Here is a 15750-nt window from a genome sequence, read left to right as displayed (position 1 = left end):
TATAGAGACCCCCCATGGGACCCCCCCCCTCCTCCACGGGAGACCCCTATAGAGACCCCTCCATGGGACCCCCCCTCCTCTATGGGAGACGCCTATGGGAGACCCCTATAGAGACCCCTATAGAGACCCCTCCATGGGAACCCCCCTCCTCCATGGGTGAGCCCCATAGAGACCCCTATAGAGACCCCCCCAGAGGAGAGCCCCTCCTCTATGGGAGACCCCTATAGAGACCCCCCCATGGGACCCCCCCCCTCCTCCACGGGGAGACCCCTATAGACACCCCCTCCATGGGACCCCCCCCTCCTCTATGGGAGACGCCTATGGGAGACCCCTATAGAGACCCCTATAGAGACCCCTCCATGGGACCCCCCCCCTCCTCCATGGGTGAGCCCCATAGAGACCCCTATAGAGACCCCCCCCATAGGATAGGCCCCTCCTCTATGGGAGACCCCTATAGAGACCCCTCCATGGGACCCCCTCCTCCTCCATGGGTGAGCCGTATAGAGACCCCTATAGAGACCCCCCCCATAGGAGAGCCCCTCCTCTATGGGAGACCCCTAGGGAGACCCCTCCATGGGACCCCCACTCCTCCACGGGAGACCCCTAGGGAGACCCCCTATAGAGAGCCCCCTCCTCCACGCGAGCGCCCTATGGAGCCCCTTATAGAGCCGCCCCCCCCCCTTCCCCTCCCCCTCCCCGCCTAGGGGGTTCCCTGGCCCCGCCCCTCCCCTGGCCCCGCCCCTCAACCCTCTAGGCCACGCCCCCTCTCGCCCACTCACCAATCAGAGCGAGGAGGGGGCGTGGCCTATAGGCGTCTCGCCCAATGGCCCCGCCCCTCGATCTCTAGGTCACGCCCCCTCTCACCCACCCGCCAATCAGCGCGAGGAGAGGGCGTGGCCTGCTCCTTTCCCCTCGAGGCTTTGGCGCGCCCCCTGTCACGTGACTCAGGGGGCGTGGGCTAAGCGAGTGGGCGGGGCCTCAGGTGTGGGCGGGGTCACGTGGCGCTTCCCGGAAGGGCAGGTGGGTGCGAGGGGAGCCCCGAAAAAAAGGGGGGGGGGGGGAAGGAACTGGGGGTCTCCGCGTCTCCTGGGGGGTCAGGGAGGGGGAACAGACTCAATTCCAGCTTTTTTTGCCTCATTTCCCTCCTGCAGCCCCGCCCCCCGACCCAAGAAGGGGGAAAAGTGGGGGTTGAGGCCCCAAAAAGGGGGGAAATTGGGGGTTGAGGCCCCCAAAAAGGGGGGAAATTGGGGGTTGAGGCCCCAAAAAGGGGGGAAATTGGGGGTTGAAGCCCCCAAAAAGGGGGGAAATTGGGGGTTGAGGCCCCAAAAAGGGGAGAAATTGGGGGTTGAGGCCCCAAAAAGGGGGGAAATTGGGGCTTGAAGCCCCCAAAAAGGGGGGAAATTGGGGCTTGAAGCCCCCAAAAAGCAGGGAAATTGGGGGTTGAGGCCCCAAAAAGCAGGGAAATTGGGGGTTGAGGCCCCCAAAAGGGGGGAAATTGGGGTTTAAGGAGCAAATCTGGCGTTGGAATCCGCTCCGGGTGCAGGGAGGGGTTGGAGCGGGGGCAGTTAAACCGGAGTGGGTGGCAGAGGACGCCTTGATTAGTGCTAATTATGCAGATGAGCTGGGTTGGGCTTGGGCTGAGCTGCAGGAGTGGAGCTGGGTTTGATTAATCTGGGTCCAGTTAATCCAGATTCAATTAATCCAGGTCCAGTTCACCAGGTCCAGTTAATCCAGGTCCAGCTCACTGGGATCAGTTAATCCAGATTCAATTAATCCAGGTCCAGCTCACCAGATCCAATTAATCCAGATTCAGTTAATGCAGGTCCGGTTAATCCACATCCAGCTCCCTGGGATCAGTTAATCCAGGTCCAGTTAATCCAGATTCAGTTAATGCAGGTTCAGTTCACCAGGATCAGTTATTCCAGATTCAGTTCATCCAGGTCCAATTAATCTAGGTCCAATTAATCCAGATTCAATTAATCCAGGTCCAGTTCACCATGTCCAGTTAATCCAGATTCAGTTCACTGGGTCCAGTTAATCCAGATGCAATTAATCCGGGTCCAGTTCACCAGGTCCAGTTAATCCAGATCCAGCTCACTGGGACCAATTAATCCAGATTCAATTAATCCGGGTCCAGTTCAGTGGGTCCAGTTAATCCAGGTCCAGCTCACTGGGACCAATTAATCCAGATTCAATTAATCCGGGTCCAGTTCACCATGTCCAGTTAATTCAGATTCAGCTCACTGGGATCAGTTAATCCAGGCCCAGTCCACCAGGACCAATTAATCCAGATTCAATTAATCCAGGTCCAGTTCAACATGTCCAGTTATTCCAGATTCACTGGCTCCAGTTAATCCAGGTCCAGTTAATCCAGGTTTAGTTCACTGGGTCCAGTTAATCCAGGTCCAGTTAATCCAGATCCAGTTAATCCAGGTCCAGTTAATCCAGATCCAGTTAATCCAGGTTTAGTTCAGTGGGTCCAGTTAATCCAGGTCCAGTTAATCCAGGTTTGGTTCAGTGGGTCCAGTTAATCCAGGTCCAGCTCACTGGGATCAGTTAATCCAGATCCAGTTAATCCGGGTTTAGTTCAGTGGGTCCAGTTAATCCAGGTCCAGTTAATCCAGATTTAGTTCACTGGGTCCAGTTAATCCAGGTCCAGTTAATCCAGACCCAGTTAATCCAGGTCCAGTTAATCCAACCCCTGGGGACGGTGCCGCGACGCTGCTTTTGCCTCCTTCCTGCTTGGTTGATCCTCATCTCCTGGTTGATTTTCCCGGCTCCGGGTTCCAGCTTGACCTTCCCCATGGATCTCCTCGTCGGCATCGGCTGCGCCGGCCTCCTGGGGACACTGGCCGCGGCGCTGGTGGCTTTGGCTCATCGCTTGGGGCTCCTCCACCAGCTCTGGTACAAGGTAGGGTGAAACTGGTGAGGACACCACGATTGGGACCAAAAAACCCACTTATTTGAGAAGCCACCGACTCAGCGAAGCTTTGGTGACACCACCGAGGTCCTGAGGAGCTTCTCCTCGCGCAGGTGGATCCCCGGAGCCCCCGGCACGGCGGGGAGCTGGTGGCGGAGGTGTTGAAGGCTCACGGCGTCCGGTTCCTCTTCACGCTGGCCGGTGGCCACATCTCCCCCATCTTGGTGGCCAGCGAGAAGATTGGGATCCGCGTGGTGGACACCCGGCACGAGGCCACGGCTGTCTTCGCGGCCGATGCCGTCTCCAGGCTCTCAGGTGTGGATATGGAGGGGCCACCACCTTCTCCTACCCCAGTGGACGGAAGGTTTTGGGTTGTCCCATCTTGATGGGCTTGAGCTTGAGTGGAGGAAGGTTCCAACACGCTTCGTGGTTGGTTTTCTCTCCATTTATTCCCTCCCAGGAGTAGTTTGGCAGCTCTGGTTGAGGCCAAGATGAGGTGACCCCATGGCCACCACCTTCTCCTGCCCCGTTGGATGGAGGGTTTTGGGTTGTCCCATCTTGATGGGCTTGAGCTTGAGTGGAGGAAGGTTCCAAGACGCTTCGTGGTTGGTTTTCTCTCCATTTATTCCCTCCCAGAAGTAGTTTGGAAGCTCTGGTTGAGGCCAAGATGAGGTGACCCCATGGCCACCACCTTCTCCTGCCCCGTTGGATGGAGCGTGTCCCATCTTGGTGGCCTTGAAGCTGAGTGGAGACACCTTCAAGGACTTTGTGCTTCTCCGTGGTGGCTTTTGTCCCTCTTTTTTCTCTCCTGGAGCTCCTTCAGCCGCTCGATGAAGCCAGATGAGCACCCAAGGGTGCCCTGAACCCCTAGTTGAAGACCCTTCCACCCCAGCAGATGTTTCCTCACAGGTCGCATCGGCGTCGCCGCCGTCACCGCTGGTCCTGGTGTCACCAACACCGTCACAGCCGTCAAGAACGCCCAGATGGCCGAGTCCCCGCTTCTGCTCCTCGGGGGAGCGGCCGCGTCGCTCCAGAAGGTTGGAGACGCCCCAAAACATCTCCCAGAGGCCCCATTTTGGGGGGAGTTTCCATCATTTTTGAGGGTTTCTCCACCCGACGTTCCTCCTCGCCACAGGGTCGAGGGGCTTTGCAGGACATCGACCAGCTCTCGCTCTTCAAGACCCTCTGCAAAGCCTGCGTCTCGGTGAGAACCGTCCGGGACATCGTCCCCACCCTCCGCAAAGCCATCGCCACCGCCCAGTCGGCGACCCCCGGTGAGATATTGGGGTGGTGGGACCCCAAAACCACCTTCAGGGCTCTTGAGTTTGGGGTTTCCCACCCAAAAATGATGGGAACCGTTGGACTTGATGACCTAGTGGGTCTTTTCCACCATGAAATGGGAACTCAACGTGGTTTGCAGCAGTTTTTTGGGGTCCTGCTGGTTGAATTTGGGGTTTAACCCCCTCAAAAAGTGGTTTCGAGGTGATGTTGAGGTCCCCTCTGACCCCGATCCCCTAGGACCCGTCTTCGTGGAGCTCCCCATCGACGTCCTCTACCCGTTCCACGTGGTGGAGAAGGAGATCGGCGGCACCAAGAGCGCCCGGGGGTTGCGGGGAAAGGCCGTGCAGTGGTGAGAAGATCCTCCTCGGCACCCCGGGGTGCTCCTGGCACCCCGAAACCTCCCAGCGCCCCAAACCCCTCATCCCGTCTCCGTTAGGTACCTCCAAAACTACGTGAGGAACCTCTTTGCTGGCGCCTGGGAGCCCCGGGATGTCTCCCCGCTGCCCGTGAAGGTGCCGCTGGCCACCGAGGACGAGGTGGGGTTTGGGGGTTCGAAGGAGCTGATTTGGGGGGCTCAAATGAGCTGATTTGGGGGCTGGTGGAGCTGGTTTGGGGGTTTAGATCAGCTGGGGTTGGGGGCTCAGCTGAGCCAGATTCGGGGGATCAACGGAGCTGGTTTTGGGGTGAAATCGGCTGGTTTGGGGTTCAAATGAGCTGATTTTGGGGCTGACGGAGCTGGGTTTGAGCTGATTGAGGTGGTTTTGGGGCTGATCGAGGTGATTTGGGGGCTGATCGAGGTGATTTTGGGGCTGGTGGGGCTGGATTTGGGGTTCATTGAGGGGATTTGGGGCTGATTGAGCTGGTTTATGAGCTGATTGAGGTGATTTTGAGGCTGATTGAGCTGGTTTGGGGGCTGATTGAGCTGGTTTTGGGGTTCATTGAGGGGATTTGGGGCTGATTGAGCTGGTTTTGAGCTGATTGAGGTGATTTTGGGGCTGATGGAGGTGATTTTGGGGCTGATGGAGCTGGATTTGGGGTTCATTGAGGGGATTTTGGGGCTGGTGGAGCTGGATTTGGGGTTGATCGAGGTGATTTTTGGGCTGATGGAGCTGGATTTGGGGTTCATTGAGGGGATTTGGGGCTGGTGGAGCTGGTTTTGGGGCTGATTGAGGGGATTTTGGGGCTGATTGAGCTGGTTTGGGGGCTGATTGAGGTGATTTTGAGGCTGATTGAGCTGGTTTGGGGGCTGATTGAGCTGGTTTTGGGGTTCATTGAGGGGATTTGGGGCTGGTGGAGCTGTTTTTGGGGCTGATTGAGGTGATTTTGGGGCTGATGGAGCTGGATTTGGGGTTCATTGAGGGGATTTGGGGCTGGTGGAGCTGGATTTGGGGTACATTGAGGGGATTTTGGGGCTGGCGGAGCTGGTTTTGGGGCTGATCGAGGCAATTTTGGGGCTGATGGAGCTGGATTTGGAGCTGCTGGAGGGGATTTTGGGGTGGCTGGAGGCACTTTTGGGGCTGACAGGGGTGCGTTCGGGGTGCAGGTGCAGCGCTGCGCGGAGCTGGTGAGCCGAGCCACGAAGCCGCTGGTGCTCGTGGGCAGCCAAGCCATGCTGCCCCCCACGCCGGCCGAGGAGCTGCGGTGAGAGCTCTGGGGACAGGGGGGCTGGTCTGGGGACAGGGGGGCTGGTCTGGGGACAGGGGGGCTGGTCTGGGGACAGGGGAGCTGGTCTGGGGACAGGGGAGCTGGTCTGGGGACAGGGGAGCTGGTCTGGGGACAGGGGGGCTGGTTTGGGGACAGGGGGGCTGGTCTGGGGACAGGGGAGCTGGTTTGGGGACAGGGGAGCTGGTTTGGGGACAGGGGAGCTGGTCTGGGGACAGGGGAGCTGGTTTGGGGACAGGGGAGCTGGTCTGGGGACAGGGGAGCTGGTCTAGAGCTGCTGAGCCAGTTTGGGGACTGGATGAACCAGTTTGGGGACCATTTTAGGGAGAGTTGAACTGGTTTGAGGTGGATCAGCCAGTCCGGGGCCAGTCGAGCCGCGTTTGGGGACAGATCCGGTTTGGGGACAGATCAGCCGGGTTTGGGCCTGACTGAGGAGGTTTTCGGGGCCCAAACTGAGCTGGTTTGGGGGCCAAAAGGAGCCAGTTTGGGTCTTGAAGAGACTCAGTTTTGGGGCCCAAACTGAGCTGGTTTTGGGGCCAAACTGAGCCAGTTTGGGTCTTGAAAAGAGCCAATTTTGGGGCCAAACTGAGCTAGTTTGGGGTTCTGACTGAGCCAATTTGGGGGGCCAAACAGCCAATTTGGGGGGCCAAACCGAGCCAGTTTGGGGCTGTGACCGAGCCAATTTGGGGGGCCAAACCGAGCCAGTTTTGGGGGCCGAACCGAGCCAGTTTTGGGGGCCAAACCGAGCCAATTTGGGGGGCCAAACCGAGCCAATTTGGGGGGCCAAACGGAGCCAGTTTTGGGGGCCAAACCGAGCCAATTTGGGGGGCCAAACCGAGCCAGTTTGGGGCTGTGACCGAGCCAATTTGGGGGGCCAAACCGAGCCAGTTTTGGGGGCCAAACTGAGCCAGTTTTGGGGGCCGAACCGAGCCAGTTTTGGGGGCCAAACCGAGCCAATTTGGGGGGCCAAACGGAGCCAGTTTTGGGGGCCAAATGGAGCCGGTTTGGGGGGCCAAAGTGAGCCAGTTTTGGGGCCGAACCGAGCCAGTTTGGGTCTTGAACAGAGCCGGGTTTTGGAGCCCAAACGGAGCCTGTTTGGGGCTGTGATCAGGGCCAAACGGAGCCAGTTTTGGGGGGCCAAACGGAGCCAGTTTGGGGGGCCAAACCGAGCCAATTTGGGGGGCCAAACGGAGCCAGTTTTGGGGGCCAAACCGAGCCAGTTTGGGGGGCCAAACCGAGCCAATTTGGGGGGCCAAACGGAGCCAGTTTTGGGGGCCAAAGTGAGCCAGTTTTGGGGGCCAAACCGAGCCAGTTTGGGTCCTGAACGGAGCCGGGTTTTGGAGCCCAAACGGAGCCTGTTTGGGGCTGTGACCGAGCGGGTTTTGGGGGCCAACCGGAGCCGGTTTGGGGGGCCAACCCGATCCAGGTTTGGCCCCAACCGAGTCCGTTTGGCCCCTCGCGGTGCCGCTCTCCCCCTGTGTCCCCCAGCGCGGCGCTGGAAGCCCTGGGCGTCCCCTGCTACCTCGGCGGGGCGGCGCGCGGCCTCCTGCCCCCCGGCTGCCCCCTCCTCCTGCGCCACAACCGCCGCGACGCCCTGCGCGACGCCGACCTCGTGCTGCTGGCAGGTACCGGCACGGGGCCACGAGCCTGGGGGCGGGGGGGGGACAACCCCGACGTGTCCCCCCTCCGGGACTGGTCTGGGTGTGGATGCATCCTCCTGGACTTCGGAAAAGCCTTTGAGAGAGTTTGAGAGATGGAGTTGACTCCAGCTGGAGGCCAGGTCCACGCGGTGTCCCCAGGGCTCCGTGCTGGGTCCTGCTCAAGGTCTTCATCCACGACCTGGATGGAGGCATCGAGGGCTCCCTGAGAGAGTTTGGGGGTGACACTGAGCTGGGTGGATCTGCTGGAGGGTTTGAGGTTCTCCAGAGGGATCTGAGCTGGTTGGATCCATGGGCTGAGACCAAGGGGATGAGGTTGGAGCAGGACCTTGGGGCACAACGACCCTGGGCAGCTCCAGCCTAGGAGGAGTCTGGCTGGAAAGGGCCTGGAGGAGAAGGACCTGGGGGGGTTGGTGGGACACGAGGATGTGGAGGCTCTGGAGCGAGTGCAGAGAAGAGCAACGAAGCTGGGGAGGGGGCTGGAGAAGAAGAGGAGCTGAGGGATGTGGGTCGGTGATCGATGGGGATGGTTGGACTCCATGACCGTTGGGTCTCTTCCAACGTGGTGGTTCCACGATTCTCTGAGCTTTGACCCCCTGGTCGTGTCCCCCAGGCAGCGTCTGTGATTTCCGCCTCTCCTACGGGCGCCTCTTCGGCCGCGGTGCCGCCGTCGTGGCCGTGAACCGGGACCGGGAGCAGCTGCTTCGGAATTCCGACGTGTTCTGGAAGCCTCGGCTCGCCGTGCAAGGTCGGATCTCCTCTCCTCGCCCCCCAGACGCGCGGGCGTCCCCCTCGTGGTGGCCGGAGCGGGGTGGGACGAGCCGCGTGTCGTCCCAGGCGACGCGGCCTCCTTCGTGGTGAGGCTGGAGCGGAGGCTGCGGGGTTACGGCTGCGCCAAGGACTGGCTGGAGCGGCTGCGAGAGGCCGAGAGGAAGAAGGAGCAGGAGAACCGGTGAGGGGACAGCGAGGGGACAGCGAGGGGACAGCGAGGGGACAGCGCGGACGGGGATGGAGGGGGGGTGAGGACGGGGGGGAAGATGATGGGGATGGGGACAGGGATGAAGATGGGGACAGGGATGAAGGCGAGGATGGAGATGGAGATGGGGATGAAGACGAGGATGGGGTTGGGGATGAAGATGAGGATGGGGATGAAGACGAGGATGGAGATGGAGATGGGGATGAAGACAAGGATGGGGTTGGGGATGAAGGCGAGGATGGGGTTGGGGATGAAGACGAGGATGGGGTTGGGGATGAAGGCGAGGATGGGGATGGAGATGGGGATGAAGACGAGGATGGGGTTGGGGATGAAGACGATAGAGATGGGGATGAAGACGAGGATGGGGTTGGGGATGAAGACGAGGATGGGGTTGGGGATGAAGACGAGGATGGGGATGGGGATGAAGACGAGGATGGGGTTGGGGATGAAGGCGAGGATGGGGTTGGGGATGAAGGCGAGGATGGAGATGGAGATGGGGATGAAGACGAGGATGGGGTTGGGGATGAAGACGAGGATGGGGTTGGGGATGAAGGCAAGGATGGGGTTGGGGATGAAGACGAGGATGGGGTTGGGGATGAAGACGAGGATGGGGTTGGGGATGAAGACGAGGATGGGGATGGGGATGAAGACGAGGATGGGGATGGGGATGAAGACGAGGATGGGGTTGGGGATGAAGGCGAGGATGGGGTTGGGGATGAAGGCGAGGATGGAGATGGGGATGAAGACGAGGATGGGGTTGGGGATGAAGACGAGGATGGGGTTGGGGATGAAGACGAGGATGGGGATGGGGATGAAGACGAGGATGGGGTTGGGGATGAAGACGATAGAGATGGAGATGGGGATGAAGACAAGGATGGGGTTTAGGATGAAGACGATAGAGATGGGGATGAAGACGAGGATGGGGTTTAGGATGAAGACGATAGAGATGGGGATGAAGACGAGGATGGGGTTGGGGATGAAGACGAGGATGGGGTTGGGGATGAAGACGAGGATGGGGTTGGGGATGAAGATGAGGATGGAGATGGGGATGAAGACGAGGATGGGGTTGGGGATGAAGACGAGGATGGGGTTGGGGATGAAGGCGAGGATGGGGTTGGGGATGAAGGCGAGGATGGGGTTGGGGATGAAGACGAGGATGGGGTTGGGGATGAAGACGAGGATGGGGTTGGGGATGAAGACGAGGATGGGGTTGGGGATGAAGGCGAGGATGGGGTTGGGGATGAAGGTGAGGATGGAGATGGAGATGGAGATGGGGATGAAGACGAGGATGGGGTTGGGGATGAAGACGAGGATGGGGTTGGGGATGAAGATGGGAGTGGGGAAAGGGACAGGGATGAAGATGAAGATGGGGATGAGGACAGAGACAGGGATGAAGACGGGGATGAAGATGAGGATGGGGACACGGATGAAGATGGGGACGGAGATGGGGATGAAGATGAGGATGGGGTTGAGGATGAAGATGGGGGTGGGGAAAGGGACAGGGATGAAGATGGGGATGAGGACGGAGACAGGGATGAAGATGGGGATGAAGATGAGGATGGGGCAGGGATGAAGATGGGGATGGGGACAGGAACAGGGATGAAGATGAAGATGGGGATGAGGATGGAGACAGGGATGAAGATGGGGAGAGGGATGAAGATGAAGATGGGGACAGGGATGAAGATGGGAATGAGGATGAGGATGGGGACAGGGATGGGAATGAAGATGGGGATGGAGACAGGAACGAAGATGAGGATGGGGATGGGGATGAAGATGGGGACAGGAATGAAGATGAAGATGGGGACAGGGATGAAGATGGGGATGAAGATGGGGACGAGGCTGGGGATGAGGATGGGGACAGGGATGAAGATGAAGATGGGGATGAGAACAGGGACGGGGTGAAGATGAAGATGAGGACAGGGACAGGGATGAAGATGAGGATGGGGATGAGGACAGGGTCGAAGATGAAGATGGGGACAGGGATGGTGAAGAAGATGGGGACAGGGATGAAGATGAGGATGGTGGTGGGAATGAAGATGAGGATGGGGATGGGAACGGGGATGAAGATGGGGATGAAGATGGGGATGGGGACAGAGAAGGGAATGGATGGAAAAGGAGACGGGAACGGTCGGGGGCTTGGGGGTGGGGATGAAGCTGGGGCTGAAGCTGGGACAGGGCTGGCAACGGGCTCCTCGTTCCGTGTCCTTTGGGGATCCCACCACCCTCTTCCATGTCCCCCCCCAACAGGGAGAAGGCCGCGACGCCCACCACCCACCACCTGAACCCCCTGGACGTGTTGTACCACCTGGACGCCGCGCTGCCCGCCGAGAGCCTCCTCGTGGCCGACGGGGGAGACTTCGTGGGCACCGCGGCCTACACCGTCCGGCCCCGCCGGCCCCTCGCCTGGCTGGACCCCGGTGAGGACCTGGCCCCACCGCCCCCCGGGACCTCTAGGGGAGACACCAACCAACCAACCAACCTCTTGTCCTCCTGGCAGGAGCTTTCGGCACGTTGGGAGTCGGCGGCGGATTCGCGCTCGGAGCCAAACTCTGCCGACCGGACGCTGAGGTACCAGGCGGCTCGTGGGGCCAGGTCCACGGGGTGGCCCCAGGGCTCTGTGGTGGCTCCAGGGGCTCCGTGGTGGCTCCAGCCCTGCTCAAGGTCTTCATCAAAGACCTGGATGGAGGCATCGAGGGCACCCGGAGAGAGTTTGGAGATGACACTGAGCTGGGTGGATCTGCTGGAGGGTTTGAGGTTCTCCAGAGGGATCTGAGCTGGTTGGATCCACGGGCTGAGACCAAGGGGATGAGGTTGGAGCAGGACCTTGGGGCACAACGACCCTGGGCAGCTCCAGCCTAGGAGGAGTCTGGCTGGAAAGGGCCTGGAGGAGAAGGACCTGGGGGGGTTGGTGGGACACGAGGATGTGGAGGCTCTGGAGCGAGTGCAGAGAAGAGCAACGAAGCTGGGGAGGGGGCTGGAGGAGAAGAGGAGCTGAGGGACACGGGTTGGTGGTTGACGGGATGGTTGGACTCGATGATCCGATGGGTCTTTCCCAACCTTGGTGCTTCTCGGATTCTCCGATTCGCGGTGTTTGTCCCCTCCCCGGCGCCAGGTTTGGATCCTCTACGGCGACGGCTCGTTAGGCTACAGCTTGATGGAGTTCGACACCTTCGTCCGGCACAAGGTGAGGTGGGGGAGGTGCTGGGGTGGCCCTGGGGGTGGGCGGGGGGGTTGTCCCCGCGTCCTGGTGGCCTCACGCTGTGTCCCCGCAGACGCCGGTCATCGCGCTGGTGGGGAACGACGCCTGCTGGAGCCAGATCGCCCGCGAGCAGGTGGCTCTGCTGGGCAGCAACGTGGCCTGTGGCCTCGAGTACCTGGGTGAGCACCAACCCCAACCTCGTCCCCGGCGTTGGGGACACCCAGGGGGGGACCCCACCTCGTCCTGGGGCGGATGCCAGTGGTGGATGCCACGGATGGTGGCATCAGGTCCCCTTGGGCTGCATCAAACCATACCTGGTGGCATCTTGTCACCTTGGGGTGGGTCAAACCATGCCTGGTGGCATCTTCTCACCTTGGGGTGGGTCAAACGGCATCTGGTGGCTTCGTTTCTCCTTGGATTGAGCCATTTCGGGTGGCATCGCGTCACCTTGAGTGGATCAAACCGTGTCTGGTGGCATCTTCTTAGCTTGGGTCGAGCCATGGATGGTGGCATCAGGTCCCCTTGGGCTGCATCAAACCATACCTGGTGGCATCTTGTCACCTTGGGGTGGGTCAAACCATGTCTGGTGGCTTCATTTCTCCTTGGATTGAGCCATGACTGGTGGCATCTTGTCACCTTGAGTGGATCAAACCATGCCTGGTGGCATCTTCTCACCTTGGGGTGGGTCAAACCATGCCTGGTGGCTTCGTTTCTCCTTGGATTGAGCCATGACTGGTGGCTTCTTGTCACCTTGGGGTGGATCAAACCATGCCTGGTGGCTTCTTGTCACCTCGGGGAGGATGAAACCGTGCCCGGTGGCATCTTCTTACCTTGGATTGAGCCATTTCTGGTGGCTTCGTGTCACCTTGAGTGGATTGAGCCATGACTGGTGGCTTCTTGTCACCTTGGGGTGGATCAAACCATGCCTGGTGGCTTCGTGTCACCTTGGGGAGCATCAAACCATGCCTGGTGGCATCTTCTCACATTGGATTGAGCCATTTCTGGTGGCTTCTTGTCACCTTGAGGTGGATCAAACCATGGCTGGTGGCATCTTCTCACCTTGGATTGAGCCATTTCTGGTGGCATCTTGTCACCTTGGGGTGGATCAAACCATGCCTGGTGGCTTCTTGTCACCTTGAGGTGGATCAAACCGTGTCTGGTGGCTTCATGTCACCTTAGGGAGGATGAAACCATGCCTGGTGGCATCTTCTCACCTTGGATTGAGCCATTTCTGGTGGCTTCGTGTCACCTTGAGTGGATTGAGCCATGCCTGGTGGCATCTTCTCACCTTGGGGTGGGTCAAACCATGCCTGGTGGCATCTTCTCACCTTGGATTGAGCCATTTCTGGTGGCTTTGTGTCACCTTGAGTGGATCAAACCCTCTCTGGTGGCATCTTCTCACCTCGGGGTGGATCTCGCTGTGTCTGGTGCCTCCGTGACCCCGTTCCCGTTGAGGTGACGAGGCCACCGCCGCTGTCCCCCCCCTTCCAGACTACCACGCGGTGGCCGAAGCTCTGGGTGGCCGCGGCTTCGTGGTGGGCCGCGCGGACGGCGAGCGGCTGGACGCCGTCCTCCAGGCCGCGCAGGCCGCGTGTCGCCAGGGCCGCCCCGTGCTCCTCAACGCCCTCATCGGCAAAACCAACTTCCGCGATGGATCCATCTCCGTCTAGAGACGGCCCCGAGGTGTCCCCGAGGGCGGGGACGGAGCGAGGAGGTGACAACGGTGCCACAAACCCAACCCCAAGGGCCGCTCGAGCGTGTCCCCTCAAGAAACCAGCACCGCGTGGCCACATCTTCACCCTGGGGGCCACCACCACCTCCTTGGGGGCCACCAGCTTAGGTGCCACCTCCTTGGGGGCCACCACCACCATCTTGGGGGCCACCAGTTTGGGTGTCACCTCCTTGGGGGCCACCACCACCATCTTGGGGGCCACCAGCTTAGGTGCCACCTCCTTGGGTGTCCCCTCCTTGGGAGGCCACCACCACCATCTTGGGGGCCACCTCCTTGGGTTCCACCACCTTGGAGACCACCAGGTTGGTGTCACTTCCTTGGAGGCCACCAGCTTGGGTGTCACCTCCTTGGGGGCCACCAGCTTAGTTGCCACCTCCTTGGAGGCCACCACCACCTCCTTGAGGGCCACCAGCTTGGGTGTCACCTCCTTGGAGCCACCTCCTTGGAGGCCATCTCCTTGGGGGCCACCACCACCTCCTTGGGGGCCACCACCTTGGAGCCCACCTCCTTGAGGGCCACTAGCTTGGGGGCCACCACCACCTCGTTGGGTTCCACCTCCTTGGGGGCCACCAGCTTGGGTGCCACCCCCTTGGGGGCCACCGCCACCCCCTTGGGGGCCACCGCCACCCTCTCGGGGGCCACCACCACCTCCTTGGTTTCCACCACCTTGGGTTCCACCACCTTGGGTGCCACCCCCTTGGGGGCCACCGCCACCCTCTTGGGGGCCACCACCACCTCCTTGGAGGCCACCAGCTTGGTTGCCACCCCCTTGGGGCCCCCCCGAGGGCGGCTTTGGGGTCCGTGTCCCCTCCCACCACACGCAAACCCCGTTGGCGAGTGCAGCTCGTGTCCTTTATTGCTGGTGACGAGGCGGTGACAGGACTTTTTTTGGAGGGGGGGGGGTGTCAGGAGACCCCAGGAGGGGACAAGCCACCCCAGGGTTGGGGGGGGACCCAGGGGACACCCCTGTCCCCCCCGAATCCTTCTCCAGGGGCTTTAACCCTGGGGGCTTCACATTCACCTGGTTCCTTTAAGGCTAATACTGATTTTTTTTTTGGGGGGGGGGGTTGATTTTGGGGTGGGGGGTGGATTTTGGGGACCCCCCCCAATAACACTGGCAGAGGGGTTATTTTTGAGGAGAAAAAGAGGTTTTTTGGGGTCCCCCCCCCAAAAAAAACTCCATAAAAAGCTGGAGGAATAAATAAAGCTCAGAGCTCCCGTACCGGTGACCCCCCCTCTTGTTTTTTTGGGGGGGGGGGGGGTAAATAATAAAGAGGGGGGGTAAAAAGGGGGGGGGGCTGGAAGAGGGGGGTCCCAGCGCTTTCTTGGGGTCCCCAAGCAGCGGGGAGGGGGGTTTGGGGGATCCCCCCCCCCAAGCTTGAGCCATGGAGGTCACGGACCCTTGTCAGAATTAGCTAATACTGAATTTTTTTTGGGGGGGGGGAAGGTTTTGGGGGGCAAATTTTTAGGGGGGGGGTGAAAAGGCACTTGGGGGGCAGGTTTGGTTGTGGGAACGGAAAGAGCCGAGCAGGAGGCACCCCAAAAAATCCAAAAAAATAGTGTCCCCCCCACCCTCCCCTTAACGAAGGGGGGGTAGAAATAAGGCTGGAGGGGCAAAAATTTGGGGGGGGGGGGGCAAAAATTTGGAGAGGGGGGTAAAAATTTGGAGGGGGGGGTAAAAATTTGGGGGGGTTAAAAATCTGGGGGTCCCGTCCTGCTCGGCGCTGTGCAAATCGAAGGCAACTAGAGGCAAGTGCTGCTCTTTGGTCGCTCAACCAAGGTGGGGAGCGGGGGCGGCGTCGGTGGCTTCGTCGTTGGGGTCGGTGGCTTCGTCGTTGGGGTCGGTGGCTTCGTCGTTGGGGTTGGTGGCCCCACGATCGATGGGGGCGCTGGTGGCATCGTCGTCCTTAGGGATGGGGGCGCTGGTGGTGGTGGGGGAGGCACCAGGGGTTGGTGTCCCTGCAATCGATGTGGTCGCTGGTGGCATCGACGTCACCGTTGGCGTCAGCATCGCTATCGATGTGGTCGCTGGAGTTGGTGTCACCACCAGGATTGGCATCATCGCTATTGATAAGGTCACTGGTGGCATCAACATCACCGTTGGCATCATCATCGCTATCAATATGGTCACTGGAGTTGGTGTCACCACCAGGATTGGCATCATCGTTATTGATAAGGTCACTGGTGGCATCATCAATGTCACCGTTGGCATCATCATCACTATCAATGTGGTCACTGGAGTTGGTGTCACCACCAGGATTGGCATCAGCACTTCGATGTGGTCACTGGTGGTGGTGGCATCACCACTACTGATGTGGTCAC

At 59.9% G+C, this 15750-nt stretch overlaps 2 protein-coding genes across 2 annotated transcripts; both read left to right on the top strand.

Annotated features, from left to right (window-relative positions):
* The first annotated feature begins 2790 nt into the window (after positions 1–2790).
* Positions 2791–14652, top strand: ILVBL (ilvB acetolactate synthase like). The gene is made up of 15 exons (XM_069881493.1): positions 2791–2911; positions 3034–3235; positions 3830–3957; positions 4056–4194; positions 4439–4550; positions 4638–4737; positions 5745–5842; positions 7352–7488; positions 8135–8269; positions 8359–8473; positions 10745–10914; positions 10995–11065; positions 11610–11681; positions 11770–11875; positions 13188–14652. Exons 1-15 carry the CDS (start codon positions 2804–2806, stop codon positions 13364–13366), a joined length of 1872 nt encoding a protein of 623 aa, XP_069737594.1. The 5' UTR covers positions 2791–2803; the 3' UTR covers positions 13367–14652.
* On the top strand, positions 8530–9697 carry LOC138733991 (acidic leucine-rich nuclear phosphoprotein 32 family member B-like; the record flags this gene model as incomplete). The annotated part of the gene is made up of 3 exons (XM_069881524.1): positions 8530–8540; positions 8839–9109; positions 9638–9697. Coding segments are annotated over exons 1-3 (342 nt in total), but the record flags the coding sequence as incomplete, so codon positions are not given.
* Positions 14653–15750: the final 1098 nt, after the last annotated feature.

Source organism: Phaenicophaeus curvirostris, unplaced genomic scaffold, assembly GCF_032191515.1.
Source record: "Phaenicophaeus curvirostris isolate KB17595 unplaced genomic scaffold, BPBGC_Pcur_1.0 scaffold_51, whole genome shotgun sequence".
NCBI classification, from domain to species: Eukaryota; Metazoa; Chordata; class Aves; order Cuculiformes; family Cuculidae; genus Phaenicophaeus; species Phaenicophaeus curvirostris.
Note: the sequence above shows the minus strand (reverse complement) of the source record. Positions and strands in the feature narration are given on the sequence as shown.